Raw genomic sequence first — 11905 nt, 5'->3', positions numbered from 1 at the left:
TACCATATTTTTTAAATAAAAAAAAAACAAACTTTTGAGACAAATTAAAAAGGAAGAAAGAGTAAAACATTAGTGAAATAAAAAATCATGAAACTAAATTAATTTAAACATAAACAAAATTAGTGTAGAGGTAAAATATGTTTTAGGATATGTTAATTACCTTGGGTGATCATGAGATGTTTCTTGATCTTGTTTCCACATTCCTTACAGTGAAGATTAACTTTGTAAATTGCAGTGATCTCTTCAACCTCTTCTTTCTTCTTTTCTTCTTTTCCTGCTGCCATTTTCTTTTCTGCAAAATGAAGGGTTACAGAGAATCAAAGAAACCCTAATTAAGAAGAAAAAGTGGATCAAGATCACTTCAATGTTACATATATTAAAATTATTCAAATCTGAAATCACAAGTTTTCTTAACATTTTTTTGCAGGTTTAGTTAATGGTAGCTCACCAATTTCTTGAAACTTGTTACATGGTTTCACCCAATTTTGCAATTGGTAGTTGAGAATATTCAAAGTTTCAGTAGTTGAAATAGTTGTATAAATATTATTAAAAATATACCAATTATACAAATTTTCTTGTTAGCTTAAACAAATTACACTTTATATTTAAAAAAAGAAGCTAATTAGATGTAGACACATTAAAGTATATACACTATCAAATTAAACACTATGGAATAAACATTCAATTGTATATAAAAATATTAGGCAATTGCTTCCTGCACCTCATTAATTTTCAAAATGAACATTTTATCTTTGTAAAAGTGACTTTCAGATTATTAATTCTAACAAAATTTTCTGGAACAAAATTTCCAAAACATAATTTTCGAAACAAAATTTTTGATGTAAAATTTTTTAGACTCGTGAAATATATTCTGGAATACAATTTTTCAAATACTTCCGGAACAAAACTTTTCAGAATGAATTTTTCGAAACACTCTTACGCAAAAGAAATTTTTCTAACAATTATTTTACAACTTTTTACGGAAAAGAAAAATGTTTTTTTAACAACTTTTTTACAACACTCACGTAATAAATTCAAACAGATAAATAAAATAGTGACACATAATCTATTGTTAAAAAATTGTTATCACATCGTAATCCTACATAAAATATGTTTTGGAAAGAGTCCAGAACACATGAAATATTTTTCGAAAAAAGCATTCCAAAATGAGCTCTTTAAGCATTTTCTCTCTTCTTATCCTCTGCAGTAATGGTCCGGTGGTGTAGTGTGGTACAATGGTAAAAGGTATTTAAGTATTTTCCTTGTATTGTGGGGTGCGGCAAAATATTTGATGGGGTGCAAGATGCAATTGCCAAAATATTATAATCCAAGATATAAACTTAATAAAACATTCCAAAGACTCACCCTATTCATACAACTTCATCACTTGAGTGATGAACTTGTTTTGAGTTACAAATTATGCAGGCAATTTAAATATAATTTCATTAAAATGGAACTGAATAAAACCCTTGTTCATGCACTATAAATGTGGTATTTAAATATTGAAGTCATGTCTCAAATATTGCAAGTCTCGATTGTTGATTCAAAAGAACTTATATAACATGCATTAACTCAAGGATTCTACACTTATTAGCTATCTAAATTTGGTACCTTTTTCTACCAAGTTCTATGGTCACAAACACAATGTGGCATTCATTTGGCAACTGTTCCTCTATTCCTAGCTTCCACGGTAAGTGCTGAATGAGAATGGAGCAAGCAGAAGAGGAACATGAAAATGTTCCCTTTTTTGTGAATCCTTGATTTCAAACACTATAGACACATAAGGAAAGAAACCATTTGGGATGTACTTCCCAGTGTTGAAACTTATCCTGTATATTCCTGGATTCACATCGTCAACTATGCTCAGCAGTTGACCGCTTCGGCCGTCTTGATCCGTCGTCGATGACCCCTGAAACACCCAATTGCCTCCGCCTGTGGCCCCAAATGTCGGCCGAGGCTGAACACCCCTCCACAGCTCCAGAAGCACCTCAATACCGGCGGCCGGAGAGCCCCGCGACACATCCAACACATGAGTGGTAATTGGAGGGCGAGTTCTTGCAGGATGTTGAATTGGTTTACCTGATGAACTCTCTGAAGCAGCAGTCACATGACTACTGATGATGCTAATGCGATCTTCTAGCATTGGAAAATTAGAAACCAAGATTGGTAACTTGTTGTAAACATCATGATGTAAAAGTTGCAGAGTTTTGAAAATTCAGACCACAACATTTTATAAACAATAAAGGAGGAGGGTTTTGTTGAGCACTCAGAAACCAATTTACCATCCACAGATACCACATGCATCACAGTTAGAAATATATGAAATATCTTAGGAGAAAGTTACTTTGATTTTAACAAATATATATATATATATATATATATATATAGTCTTTGTGTTGCATCTCTTTTAGAATGATGACAAATGATTGTTGAACGGGGTGTCAGTCTAGCTGAGAGATGTCATAGTTCAAAATGGTTAATAACAGGCCACAATCGCATGATTCTGACACCAGTTAATAGTTAAAAATAAATCACTAGTATCCATGATTTGAATATTGTAGAACTCAACTTTTAATGCACTGAAAGAATGAATGAATGAAAAACTCAAATATTTGATCATTCTACTTCTGCACAAAAAGTCATGACTAGTGATGAATGGCTGATGATATGCTACATTTCAATTAATGAATACATACAGCAATAAGCAAAACCAAATTGAATAGTTGAAGGGTTGTCAGGGAAACACAGTGAACACAGTTATATCTTTTCTATGCAGATTTCAATATCAAAAGGGGTTCTTAAACTGTAACCAAACATAAATCAGGAAAGAATATGGAAGTACCTTCTGCCTTTTTAGCAGTGGAATAATTTCCAATTTTAGAAGAAATGTCTTCTGTACTTGAAAAGAGCTTTGCAAGGCGTAGTTCTGTAATTTTCATTTGCTCCTGAGCAGCAATCTCAAACTCAACAATGGGCCGGTTTGTATATCGTCTCTGCACAGTGTAAAATGAATTAATTTAAATTTAAATGAAAAGTCTTATATCAACATTTCATAATAATTCGGGTTCCTAACCAATGTAGGAAATTGGAATGATTGAATTAGGCACATAAGAGATAATGAATGAAGGAATATCCCCCACCCTTTGAATAAGAAGATCACAAGAACTATCATGCTCAACCTTCTAAAAGTAATTAATCCATAGTGTAACCTTAAACAAATCTATGTTCATAACATAATAGCTCAACAAAAACTCACCCAAATAGACATTAATCAAGAATAGAAGTTAAATAAATAAAAGTATTGCCAACACTAAACTTTAAATTCAAATTTACCTTCAGCTCAGCAAGTATCTCATCCGTGGTTCTGCCAGATGCACAAATGAGAAAAACAAACCCAAACTTTTCCCTGTACCGAGCATTCCATTGAGATAGTTCCTGAAAAATGACACGCAGGTAATTAACTTCCATCTATTAACAGTTAACATTGCAGTTGAGGTCCCCCTCTAACCATAAATTTGCAGCCACATCCAAAGCCAAGTTCTGTTAATGAATGCCTAATTTCCACCACAATATTAATAAAAGCAATAGTAAACCACGATGCAGATTCCACAATGAAGGATGCTAACCGTGTGAAATATTAGCAAAGAAATTAAAACTCTTGGAAAGAAGGTGCTTTTCAATTCAATATATTAGACATGGTATGTTCAGTATTATGACAGCAGACCGTAGATCGATCAGGTTCCAACCATATATTTCGTAGTACATCAAAAAGAACTAAAATATTAGTAATATTTTGAGTAGCAGCAGCAAGCAAACCTGTAAGCTGGAACCAGTTGCAGTAGATAAAGCAGTTGATTGCTCTCCTTTACTCCAACTGCATAAAACAGTTCCTTATTATTTCTAACTAGCAAATAGGATATACATTTCTTTACCCTTCTCATTGCATAAATCACAGCTGAAGCCACAGACAAACACCACCCAGATGAAGGGAAATTCACAACATTCACTCAAGGTTCTCACATCAATGTAAAATGGAGAGAAAGCAACCCAGATGGTTAAAAACAGGAACAAAAATGATGGACTGAATAACCGAACTGACAAACTCCATAACTAACTTAAAACTCAACCTTTTGCATCTAATTCATTTGTTTCGCATCAAAACACAAAACAGAATGCATCCAAACAGGAGCAAAATAGCAGGAATAACTGAACTCAACTGACAACTCCACACGAAACTTAAAATCCCAGATACAGATTTCCCGTAGTCAGGGATTTAGGACATTCACTCTATCACACAATTACAACTTTTCGATGAGCATTGGTCGCCTCATATTTTATCTAAGTAGATCAGACTTGAAATATGCATCTCAGATTGAGTAGTCCAAAATTCATCCAACATTCCAACCTGAAGTCCTGATTGCAGGGAATCCATTACCTAACACATGCACCCACTCAAAGAGAAAACCACAATCATACCTAACTCATTAGTTTCACGAGTTTAATTCCTATGGTAAGTATGAATTTCCACAATATCAATCAATCAGAAATCATAGAAGTATGGGATTTTGAAGATAGCATAAAAGTAAACTATTAACCATACATGATGATTTATAACTGAATGATAATGTAAAATCTCTGTCATGTCAGTCCATAGACTATATACGCTCGGCTTCATCCCATACACAAAATAGAGAACCACCCAAGTGATTAAAAAAGAGAGTAAATAGTCTATATACTAACTATCGTGTATTAGAAATTCTCTAACTTTTACATTAACCACTTCAAAAGTCATGCTAAATTTCTGATCGGAAGGGATCAATAACTGAACGCGAACTGACAAATCCCAAGTGAAGACCCAAAGAACCACCAACCCACAAAGACAAAAACACACCCTTTGCACTAAAAAAATCAAATCTTTCACAGCAAAACACAAAAAGTAGAGTGACCCAGATGGAAAAAAGAGATGAATTCAAGTACTGAACTGAGCACTGGCTTCAGAGGCAACAGATGGAGCATGGGTATTCCCGATCTGAGGGTGGGCAGAGAAGGCCTGAAGCCAACCGTTGACATCAACGTTGTTGAACCAAACATCCCTCGCCACAGAAACAGCGTGCTGCAATGAACTGAAAGGAGAAGCCAAAACCATGTCCTTGGCGAATTTGGTGCTTCCACAGCACGATACGAAGTCTTTCTCGTCGAAACTGAACTCCATTCTTCAAACACTAATCACTCTGTTCGCTTGTGTTTTTGACAATTATATTGGAATTGGACTGTTTTTATGATTTGTTCGTGGGAAGAGAAGAGAAGAGAAGAGAAGAGGATGTGACGCTGTGTCAGCACTTAGTCTTGTTCTTGCGATGCAAACAAAAAGCCACGTAGAAATGTTCTTTTGGCCAGCACAAGGGGAAAGTGGTAGTGACACAAATTCTTTTTCTAATGCGGTGATTTTGAAGTTAAAAATTATCTTTTTTTCTCTTTATTTTTCTTAATTTAGTTTCTCACTTTTTAAGTTTAATCCTTTTTCTATTGTGGCATGGTTTTTAATATTAAAAATCTTTTGAATTGACATTTTTTTATTAGAGTTGAATGTGAAATTTAGTCTTTATAAGTTTTTGTCGATTTTGAATCTAATCCTTGTAATATTATTAAATAGATTAAATGCATTTTAAGCTTAAAATATTTGTTTAATTTTAATTTTGAGTATCCAATAACAATATCTTTTAAATTAACTATTTAATAAATTATAAAATTTTGGTTAAATTCTTAAACAAATAGTTATATTTATTTTGTCTTTATTATTATGAAAATGTGTATTTGTACTTTTATTACATTAAAAAATATTTATTATTTTTATAAATAATTAATTAAAAATAAAATTTAGTATATATATATATATATATATATATATAATTAAAAAATTGTATAAATGTTATTGTAAGTGTAAAAATACTAAACAAACATTATACATGTATGTGATAATCAACCAGTATAAAAAAACAATTATACAACAACTATATTATATTATAGTCATCCATAAAAAAAGCATAAAAAATAATCATACAACAATTATATTATAGTCATACATAAAAAAGCATGTGTTGAGTATAGAGAGTCATATATACACACTCATAAAAATCAGAGTTTGTTAAAAGAAAAAAATTATACAAAACAAGATTTTATCCTGAATTATGTTATTGTATCACTCTCTCACCCTACACTTGATCAACTGAGACATTTTCATCTAATCACATCATTAAGGTGATCGTTACAAACAAAAAGAACAAATAGATAAAAAAACACAGAAGAAAGAATAAGTTAATATACAAAAACAACAACAACCATACAACGTGTATAAAAATATTAACACATAAAAACATGCATATCAACAATCCTAGCACATATAATTATTCATACTAGACTCGATCATTTGGATACATGTATTGATATCAGACTCTAGCGAGTTATGCACTTGTGGTAACCTCTACTGCTCTATAGAGTCATTGTCAATGAGTTTCACTCTACTACACACAAAGTTAATCCGTTAACATCTTTGGCTAAGGTAAAGCCCTTAGACTAAGACCTTTTGCTCCTCTCACCATTCTTTACTTAAGATTGGATGATTATTAAAGTGACGAGATAACTCCCAATACGAAATTCATATATCAATACATACATTACTAAAATCACCAGAAGAAACTTCTCATTGAAATTCCTTCCACAACATTTACCATAACCATATTATCATTCCGTACAATTGTCATAATACATCTCAAATATACATATAAACCATGGTGAATCTATCTCAAACAAGTCAAAGCAAAAGGAAATTGCAACATATGCACTAGTGCTCAAAAGTGACGCTCAACGTCTGACCTTTTGCAAAGATGACGCTCAACGCTTGACCTTTTGCAAGGATGACGCTCAATGTCTAACCTTTTGCAAAGGATGACGCTCAACGCCTGACCTTTTGCAAAGGATGACGTTCAACGCCTGACCTTTTGCAAAGGATGACGTTCAACGCCTGACATTTTGCAAAGGATGACGCTGAGCAACAGTCTTGGTGCTCAACACCAAACCTTTCGCAAAAGGTAACGCGCAACGATAGTCTTAAAACTCAACGTCATTCTTCTTGCAAAACGTCATTCTCAACTTTGTCCATGTACCACTCAGTGATCTAGAAATAAAATTGTTCTAGACCTATAGTGGGCAATGAAATTCAATAGTGCTCTACTACCGCTCAGCACCAAAGTATTCACATTTTCTCGCACTCAGTAATACAAGACTATCGCCTAATGGGCTAAAACTGAAATGCTCCTAAACTTGTACAATGAACTGACGCTCAACGCTAACTTGCTCCCGATCAACACTATATCAGATATCAGTAAGTAAAAATTTAGTGATTTATGAAAATAAAACCTATTCAACTGATCAAACTAGTATTCCCTTCTTTGAACTTGGGTCAAAAACATTTTTTAATGTTAAGACACATACTAATTGGCTTAATTGATCAAATTTTCATTTCCCTAATTCAACTCAACTTAATCAATTCAACAAAGCAACATTTAAAACAACCAACATCATTTATTCAACCGATTTCAAACAAATCAAACATGTAAATTAATGTTCTCATAACATATATAACTTTAAAACAAGGCAATTAGCTTCCCTTACCTGAGAGACAACCAAAAAGCTTTAGAACTTATAAAGCTTTTTGGCATTGAGTGACCCTATGTGGCGCTGAGCGGCCCTGTATGGGATTGAGTGTTGCAAAGTCAGAGATCCTATAGGCTCCAAGGCGCTAAGTGCTACAAAGTTAGAGAGCTCTTGTGTTGTGTGGTGTTGAGCGGTGCTTTTGGGCGCTGAGCGTTATTTCTTAACCTTTCCTCTTTGGACGAGAGGTGGGGCTTGCTAGGCAAACATGGTTGCATGAGCACTTGCGCTAAGTGCTAGAGACGTGGATTGAGTGATCCCTACTCTTAAGTCATTGCATGTTTTTGTGTTTTCTTTTTTGCTCTTTTTGAATTAGGTCACTTCAGATTCTATGCATGCGTATTATTATATTAGTTGTGTCATGGGTTGGGATCTAAATGTGAGTGGGTATGATATCTATTCACACATGATATGGTGTTTATTCAATTATGATCAATTAATGATGATGCGTTCGTGATAAGGAATGCACATGATATTTGTGTTTGACGTAATTCCATGTATCTATTGGAGAGATTTTATGATGGTGTTCAGTAGTATAATGCATTGATGTAAGGGCTTTGAAATGGGGGATGTGACACTTTTAATAACCATTCAATCTCAAATAGAGAAGGGTGAGACATGTCATGGAGAGTAGTTGGAAGTCTTTAGTCTAGTGGTTGTTTCGTGGCCATAAAATGTTTGATAGATTAACATTGGTGTGTGATAATTTGATGTGGGTGGGTTGTTTCACTACACCACGAGACAGGTCTCCCATGAGTTCGACAATAATACATGTATTCGGATGGTCAAGTCTAGAAATGATTGTAAGTCCTAGGATTAATTGATTTATCTGTGTTATATGCTTACTTTTATAAAGGTGAAATATGATTGTTTTTGATACATTAGTTTACCATTTCCTTTTTGTTTGTGTGTGGTTGTTTGTAATGATTACCTTAATGATATAAATAGATAAAAATGTTCTGTTGATCTAATGCAAGACAGAAGTTGTGTTAAAGTGTAGAGTAGGAAGTTTAATTTCACTATATCCTGATTTTTGTGAAAGTCTATTACGTTTTTAGTTTCAATGTAATGTAACTCTTAGTAATATGTATCTTGTAAACATAATATTATGTTATTATAGTTGTATCTATAAACCGTTGTAATAGTTTATATGTTTATCTGATTTAATTATATCTATATGTGTGATAATTTTTTTTCATAATTGAACGCTATTAAAATAAGATAACAATTTTAGGCTAAAAATAACATTTTCAAATGGTGTTGTTTTTAACTTGTGTTTTACAGAAATTATTTTTATCCTGAAGCGAAAATTTAAATTTTTATGATCAAGAAAAAAGTTTTTAAACTATGAAAATACCATTTTTCTTATTCATTATTTGATTTGGTAAATGATTGAAATTCTAATGAAAGGTTCTTTAACATTTTTAAAACTTGAATTTTTTAGAAAAAAATTCTATTAAATATTTTAAAAAATATTTTGTCAGTGGAACATATCTTAATTATTTAAGCGCAATAATCCCGCACCTGTAAATAATTGTCTTGACCAAATGCCACGCAAGAAAAATAATTAGATTTTGAGGTTTTATTTTAATAGAATCACAAGTCAAATATCATAATTAATGTCTCCACATGTGGATGTTTAAAAATAATGAATGGAACATCCAAGTTATGGCTGATCAATTGTTTGATAAACACTATAGACTAAATAAATATAATAAAGTTTCTCACATAAATTAAAATTAACGTATGATAAGTTAATTCTTTTAAATGTTTAATTTAAAAAAAAATAATTTTAATACATGTATAAATTAATATTAAATACAAATAAATTTATTTTATTTTATTTAAACATCTAAAATTACACAAATGTTAATGAATGCAACATTAAGTTATGCTAGCTAAGTCTTATTTTCAGTCATTAAGATTTTAGTGGAAAGTCTCTTAAAGTTTTTCATAATTAATTCTAGTGAGAAATTTATCCTCTGTTTCGTTAAAAAAGAGGAAAAAAATAGAGTACACCTTTTGTTTGAAAGTGAAATCAAACAGATAAAAATGTTTGATTTTAAAGAAAAAAAAGTAAAATAATTATTTTTAAATTTACTAATTTACTCTTAAATTATTCTTACCTTTTTTTTTAATTTAAATTAATTTAACCAATTATCATATAACCCTACTAAATTACGTATGAGAGAAGATCAGATTGATTTCTAAAGTGTTATTTCATCCCAACATCTACACTAATTGCAGATAAAATGCAAAGGATAAAGTAGTTTTTCATCTCTTATTATGAAGATAATGTTTCTTCTCTTCAGATATGAAAGAGAAATCTGCTATTCATGAAACTCACATAAACTATTTTCACTCGAAATCACTTTCTGTTTCTTTTAATTTCTTACAGGATTCTAAAGACATTATTAAACATATCTCATTAAGCATAGAAGCTAGTATTGTTTGGAAATCTTTGAACGTTCAATTATAAATTTGCCTTCCTTGAACTTCTGTCTTGCCTCAGAAGCTTGAAGGTATTTCCAACCTAATTCTTCACCACAGTTGCTGCAGAAGATGCCAGCAATGGTGTACACACCAGTTATCATATTTCTCTCTTGCTTTTGCCCAAACACAATGTTCCTTGCATGAGAGAACAGAAATGCTTGCCCTGTTTTTGCCTGAATACCCAAAGGGATGAAGCACTTGCTATTCAATTTTTAAATATGTCCAAAATACTTAGGTTAAACTTTTCAACCATTCATACATTATCAGATTTCTTCATAAACGCTTTCAGGAAAATAAAATTGTCAACCTTTTTTCATTCTTTTGTAAATCATCTTATTGTCGGATTATATTACTTGTAAGAAATCTACTTTCATCTTTATTTTGCTTCTTTTCTCTCTGGGTGTGGAGTAGCACTGTAGTCTCCACAGACATTTCCTGTTTTTATTACAAAAGAAGTAAGTTTATAAAAAAAGTTTATTTCTTTTTCCTTTTGAAGGTAACCTTTGCTACCCTATTGATTAAAAGAGCCACCCTGAGTGTAAAAGTCGTAACTTTATTTCAAGGATGTTATGAACAAAAGATTAAGCATATATACATGTAGGGTTGTTGTCCTCCATAACCATAAAAGTTTGATTCTTTTTAAGTATAGAATTCAGTCAATAGTTACAAAAGTGAAAAATCTCTTCTATTTTTATCTGAAATCTAAGTTGAATTTTTGTATGCAGAAAGATGAGGAAAAGACGAGAAAGAAAAACAGAACTACTCTGGTTTTGGGAAAGGATAAAAGAAAGAGAAAATGAATAGTTTTGGTGTTTTTTTCATCTACAAACAATCATCTGCATCCAAAGACAGAAACAAAGTGACGAAGAGTTGATTGAAGCAAAAAAGCAAAAGATAAAAAACTGAGTTTGATGAACAATATTACCATATAGCTTTTGGAAAGAAGTTCAGCACGATAAGCAATAGGAGTTTGGCAGTTTCTGCAGCTGTAAGTTGCACGTGGATCCATTGAAGTGAATGAAATGAAAAAGATGAAGTTGTGAGTTTTCTTCAACACAACCAATGGGTTTATATAGGAAGAGAGAAGAGGCGTGGATAAACATCCTAGTGACGTGGTCAACACAGTGTTTGGACCAAACGATATGAATATCTGAATTGCCTGCAACGCTCCATAACGCGCTTTCACGCACTCAACAAACCATAAACGTCTGATGTAATCACATCACCTTTTTTCTTTTTCTTTTTATCTAACTATATATTTGCTTGCTTTAATAACTTTTATAAGAGACTTGTTTGTTCTTTTATTGCTATTATTACACTTTTATAATATTCTTTCTGTAAAGAATCAAATCATGTCATTATTACTGTAAATTTATATATTACATATTCAAAGTTTTTCAAAAATTTTAAATATCTTTTTAAATACAAATGTTTTTTCATTAACGAGGAGAAATTGTTGAATATATAAACAAATAAAAAAAGTATTTTGTTATATTATGAAATAATATAAAAATATGAAAATTATTTCTATTAAGCATAGTCAAACTATTACAATTAAATATAAGATATTATTTATATTATAAATATCCAAATGTTACAATTATAAATTATTTTTTTATAAGATAGCCAATTATTTATATAATACAAATTCTTTAAATTATAAAAAGTATATTTTTATTCAAATATTTTTTAAAACTTAAAT

At 31.4% G+C, this 11905-nt stretch overlaps 2 protein-coding genes across 3 annotated transcripts; both read right to left on the bottom strand.

The window, feature by feature from the left end:
• Positions 1–1457: 1457 nt before the first annotated feature.
• Positions 1458–5394, bottom strand: LOC108346223 (uric acid degradation bifunctional protein TTL). 2 transcript variants are annotated; one of them, XM_017585239.2, is made up of 5 exons: positions 4983–5394; positions 3817–3874; positions 3334–3435; positions 2843–2993; positions 1458–2136 (listed from the first exon to the last, which is right to left on the bottom strand). In XM_017585239.2, the coding sequence occupies exons 1-5, from the start codon at positions 5210–5212 to the stop codon at positions 1679–1681; spliced, it is 999 nt and encodes a 332-aa protein (XP_017440728.1). In that variant the 5' UTR covers positions 5213–5394; the 3' UTR covers positions 1458–1678. The 2 variants fall into 2 exon arrangements, with proteins under 2 accessions (XP_017440728.1, XP_017440729.1); XM_017585240.2 differs by having other exon boundaries at positions 1458–2133.
• A 4569-nt stretch (positions 5395–9963) lies between these two features.
• On the bottom strand, positions 9964–11242 carry LOC108347032 (protein yippee-like At4g27740). Its single transcript, XM_017586134.2, has 2 exons — positions 11129–11242; positions 9964–10376 (listed from the first exon to the last, which is right to left on the bottom strand). The coding sequence occupies exons 1-2, from the start codon at positions 11210–11212 to the stop codon at positions 10152–10154; spliced, it is 309 nt and encodes a 102-aa protein (XP_017441623.1). The 5' UTR covers positions 11213–11242; the 3' UTR covers positions 9964–10151.
• Positions 11243–11905: the final 663 nt, after the last annotated feature.

The sequence above is a fragment of the Vigna angularis genome, chromosome 9 (assembly GCF_016808095.1).
Source record: "Vigna angularis cultivar LongXiaoDou No.4 chromosome 9, ASM1680809v1, whole genome shotgun sequence".
NCBI lineage: Eukaryota > Viridiplantae > Streptophyta > Magnoliopsida > Fabales > Fabaceae > Vigna > Vigna angularis.
Note: the sequence above shows the minus strand (reverse complement) of the source record. Positions and strands in the feature narration are given on the sequence as shown.

What these genes read in the sequence shown, in the direction of transcription:
- LOC108346223 (XM_017585239.2), bottom strand. Translation starts at nt 5,212, where the DNA reads ATGGAGTTCAGTTTCGACGAGAAAGACTTCGTATCGTGCTGTGGAAGC. An exon ending in AGATACTTGCTGAGCTGAAG is followed by an intron (nt 2,994 to 3,333) that starts GTAAATTTGAAT and finishes TACACTGTGCAG; the next exon opens with AGACGATATACAAACCGGCC. An exon ending in CACTGCTAAAAAGGCAGAAG is followed by an intron (nt 2,137 to 2,842) that starts GTACTTCCATAT and finishes TTCCAATGCTAG; the next exon opens with AAGATCGCATTAGCATCATC.
- LOC108347032 (XM_017586134.2), bottom strand. Translation starts at nt 11,212, where the DNA reads ATGGATCCACGTGCAACTTACAGCTGCAGAAACTGCCAAACTCCTATT. An exon ending in TTCTTTCCAAAAGCTATATG is followed by an intron (nt 10,377 to 11,128) that starts GTAATATTGTTC and finishes TTGGGTATTCAG; the next exon opens with GCAAAAACAGGGCAAGCATT.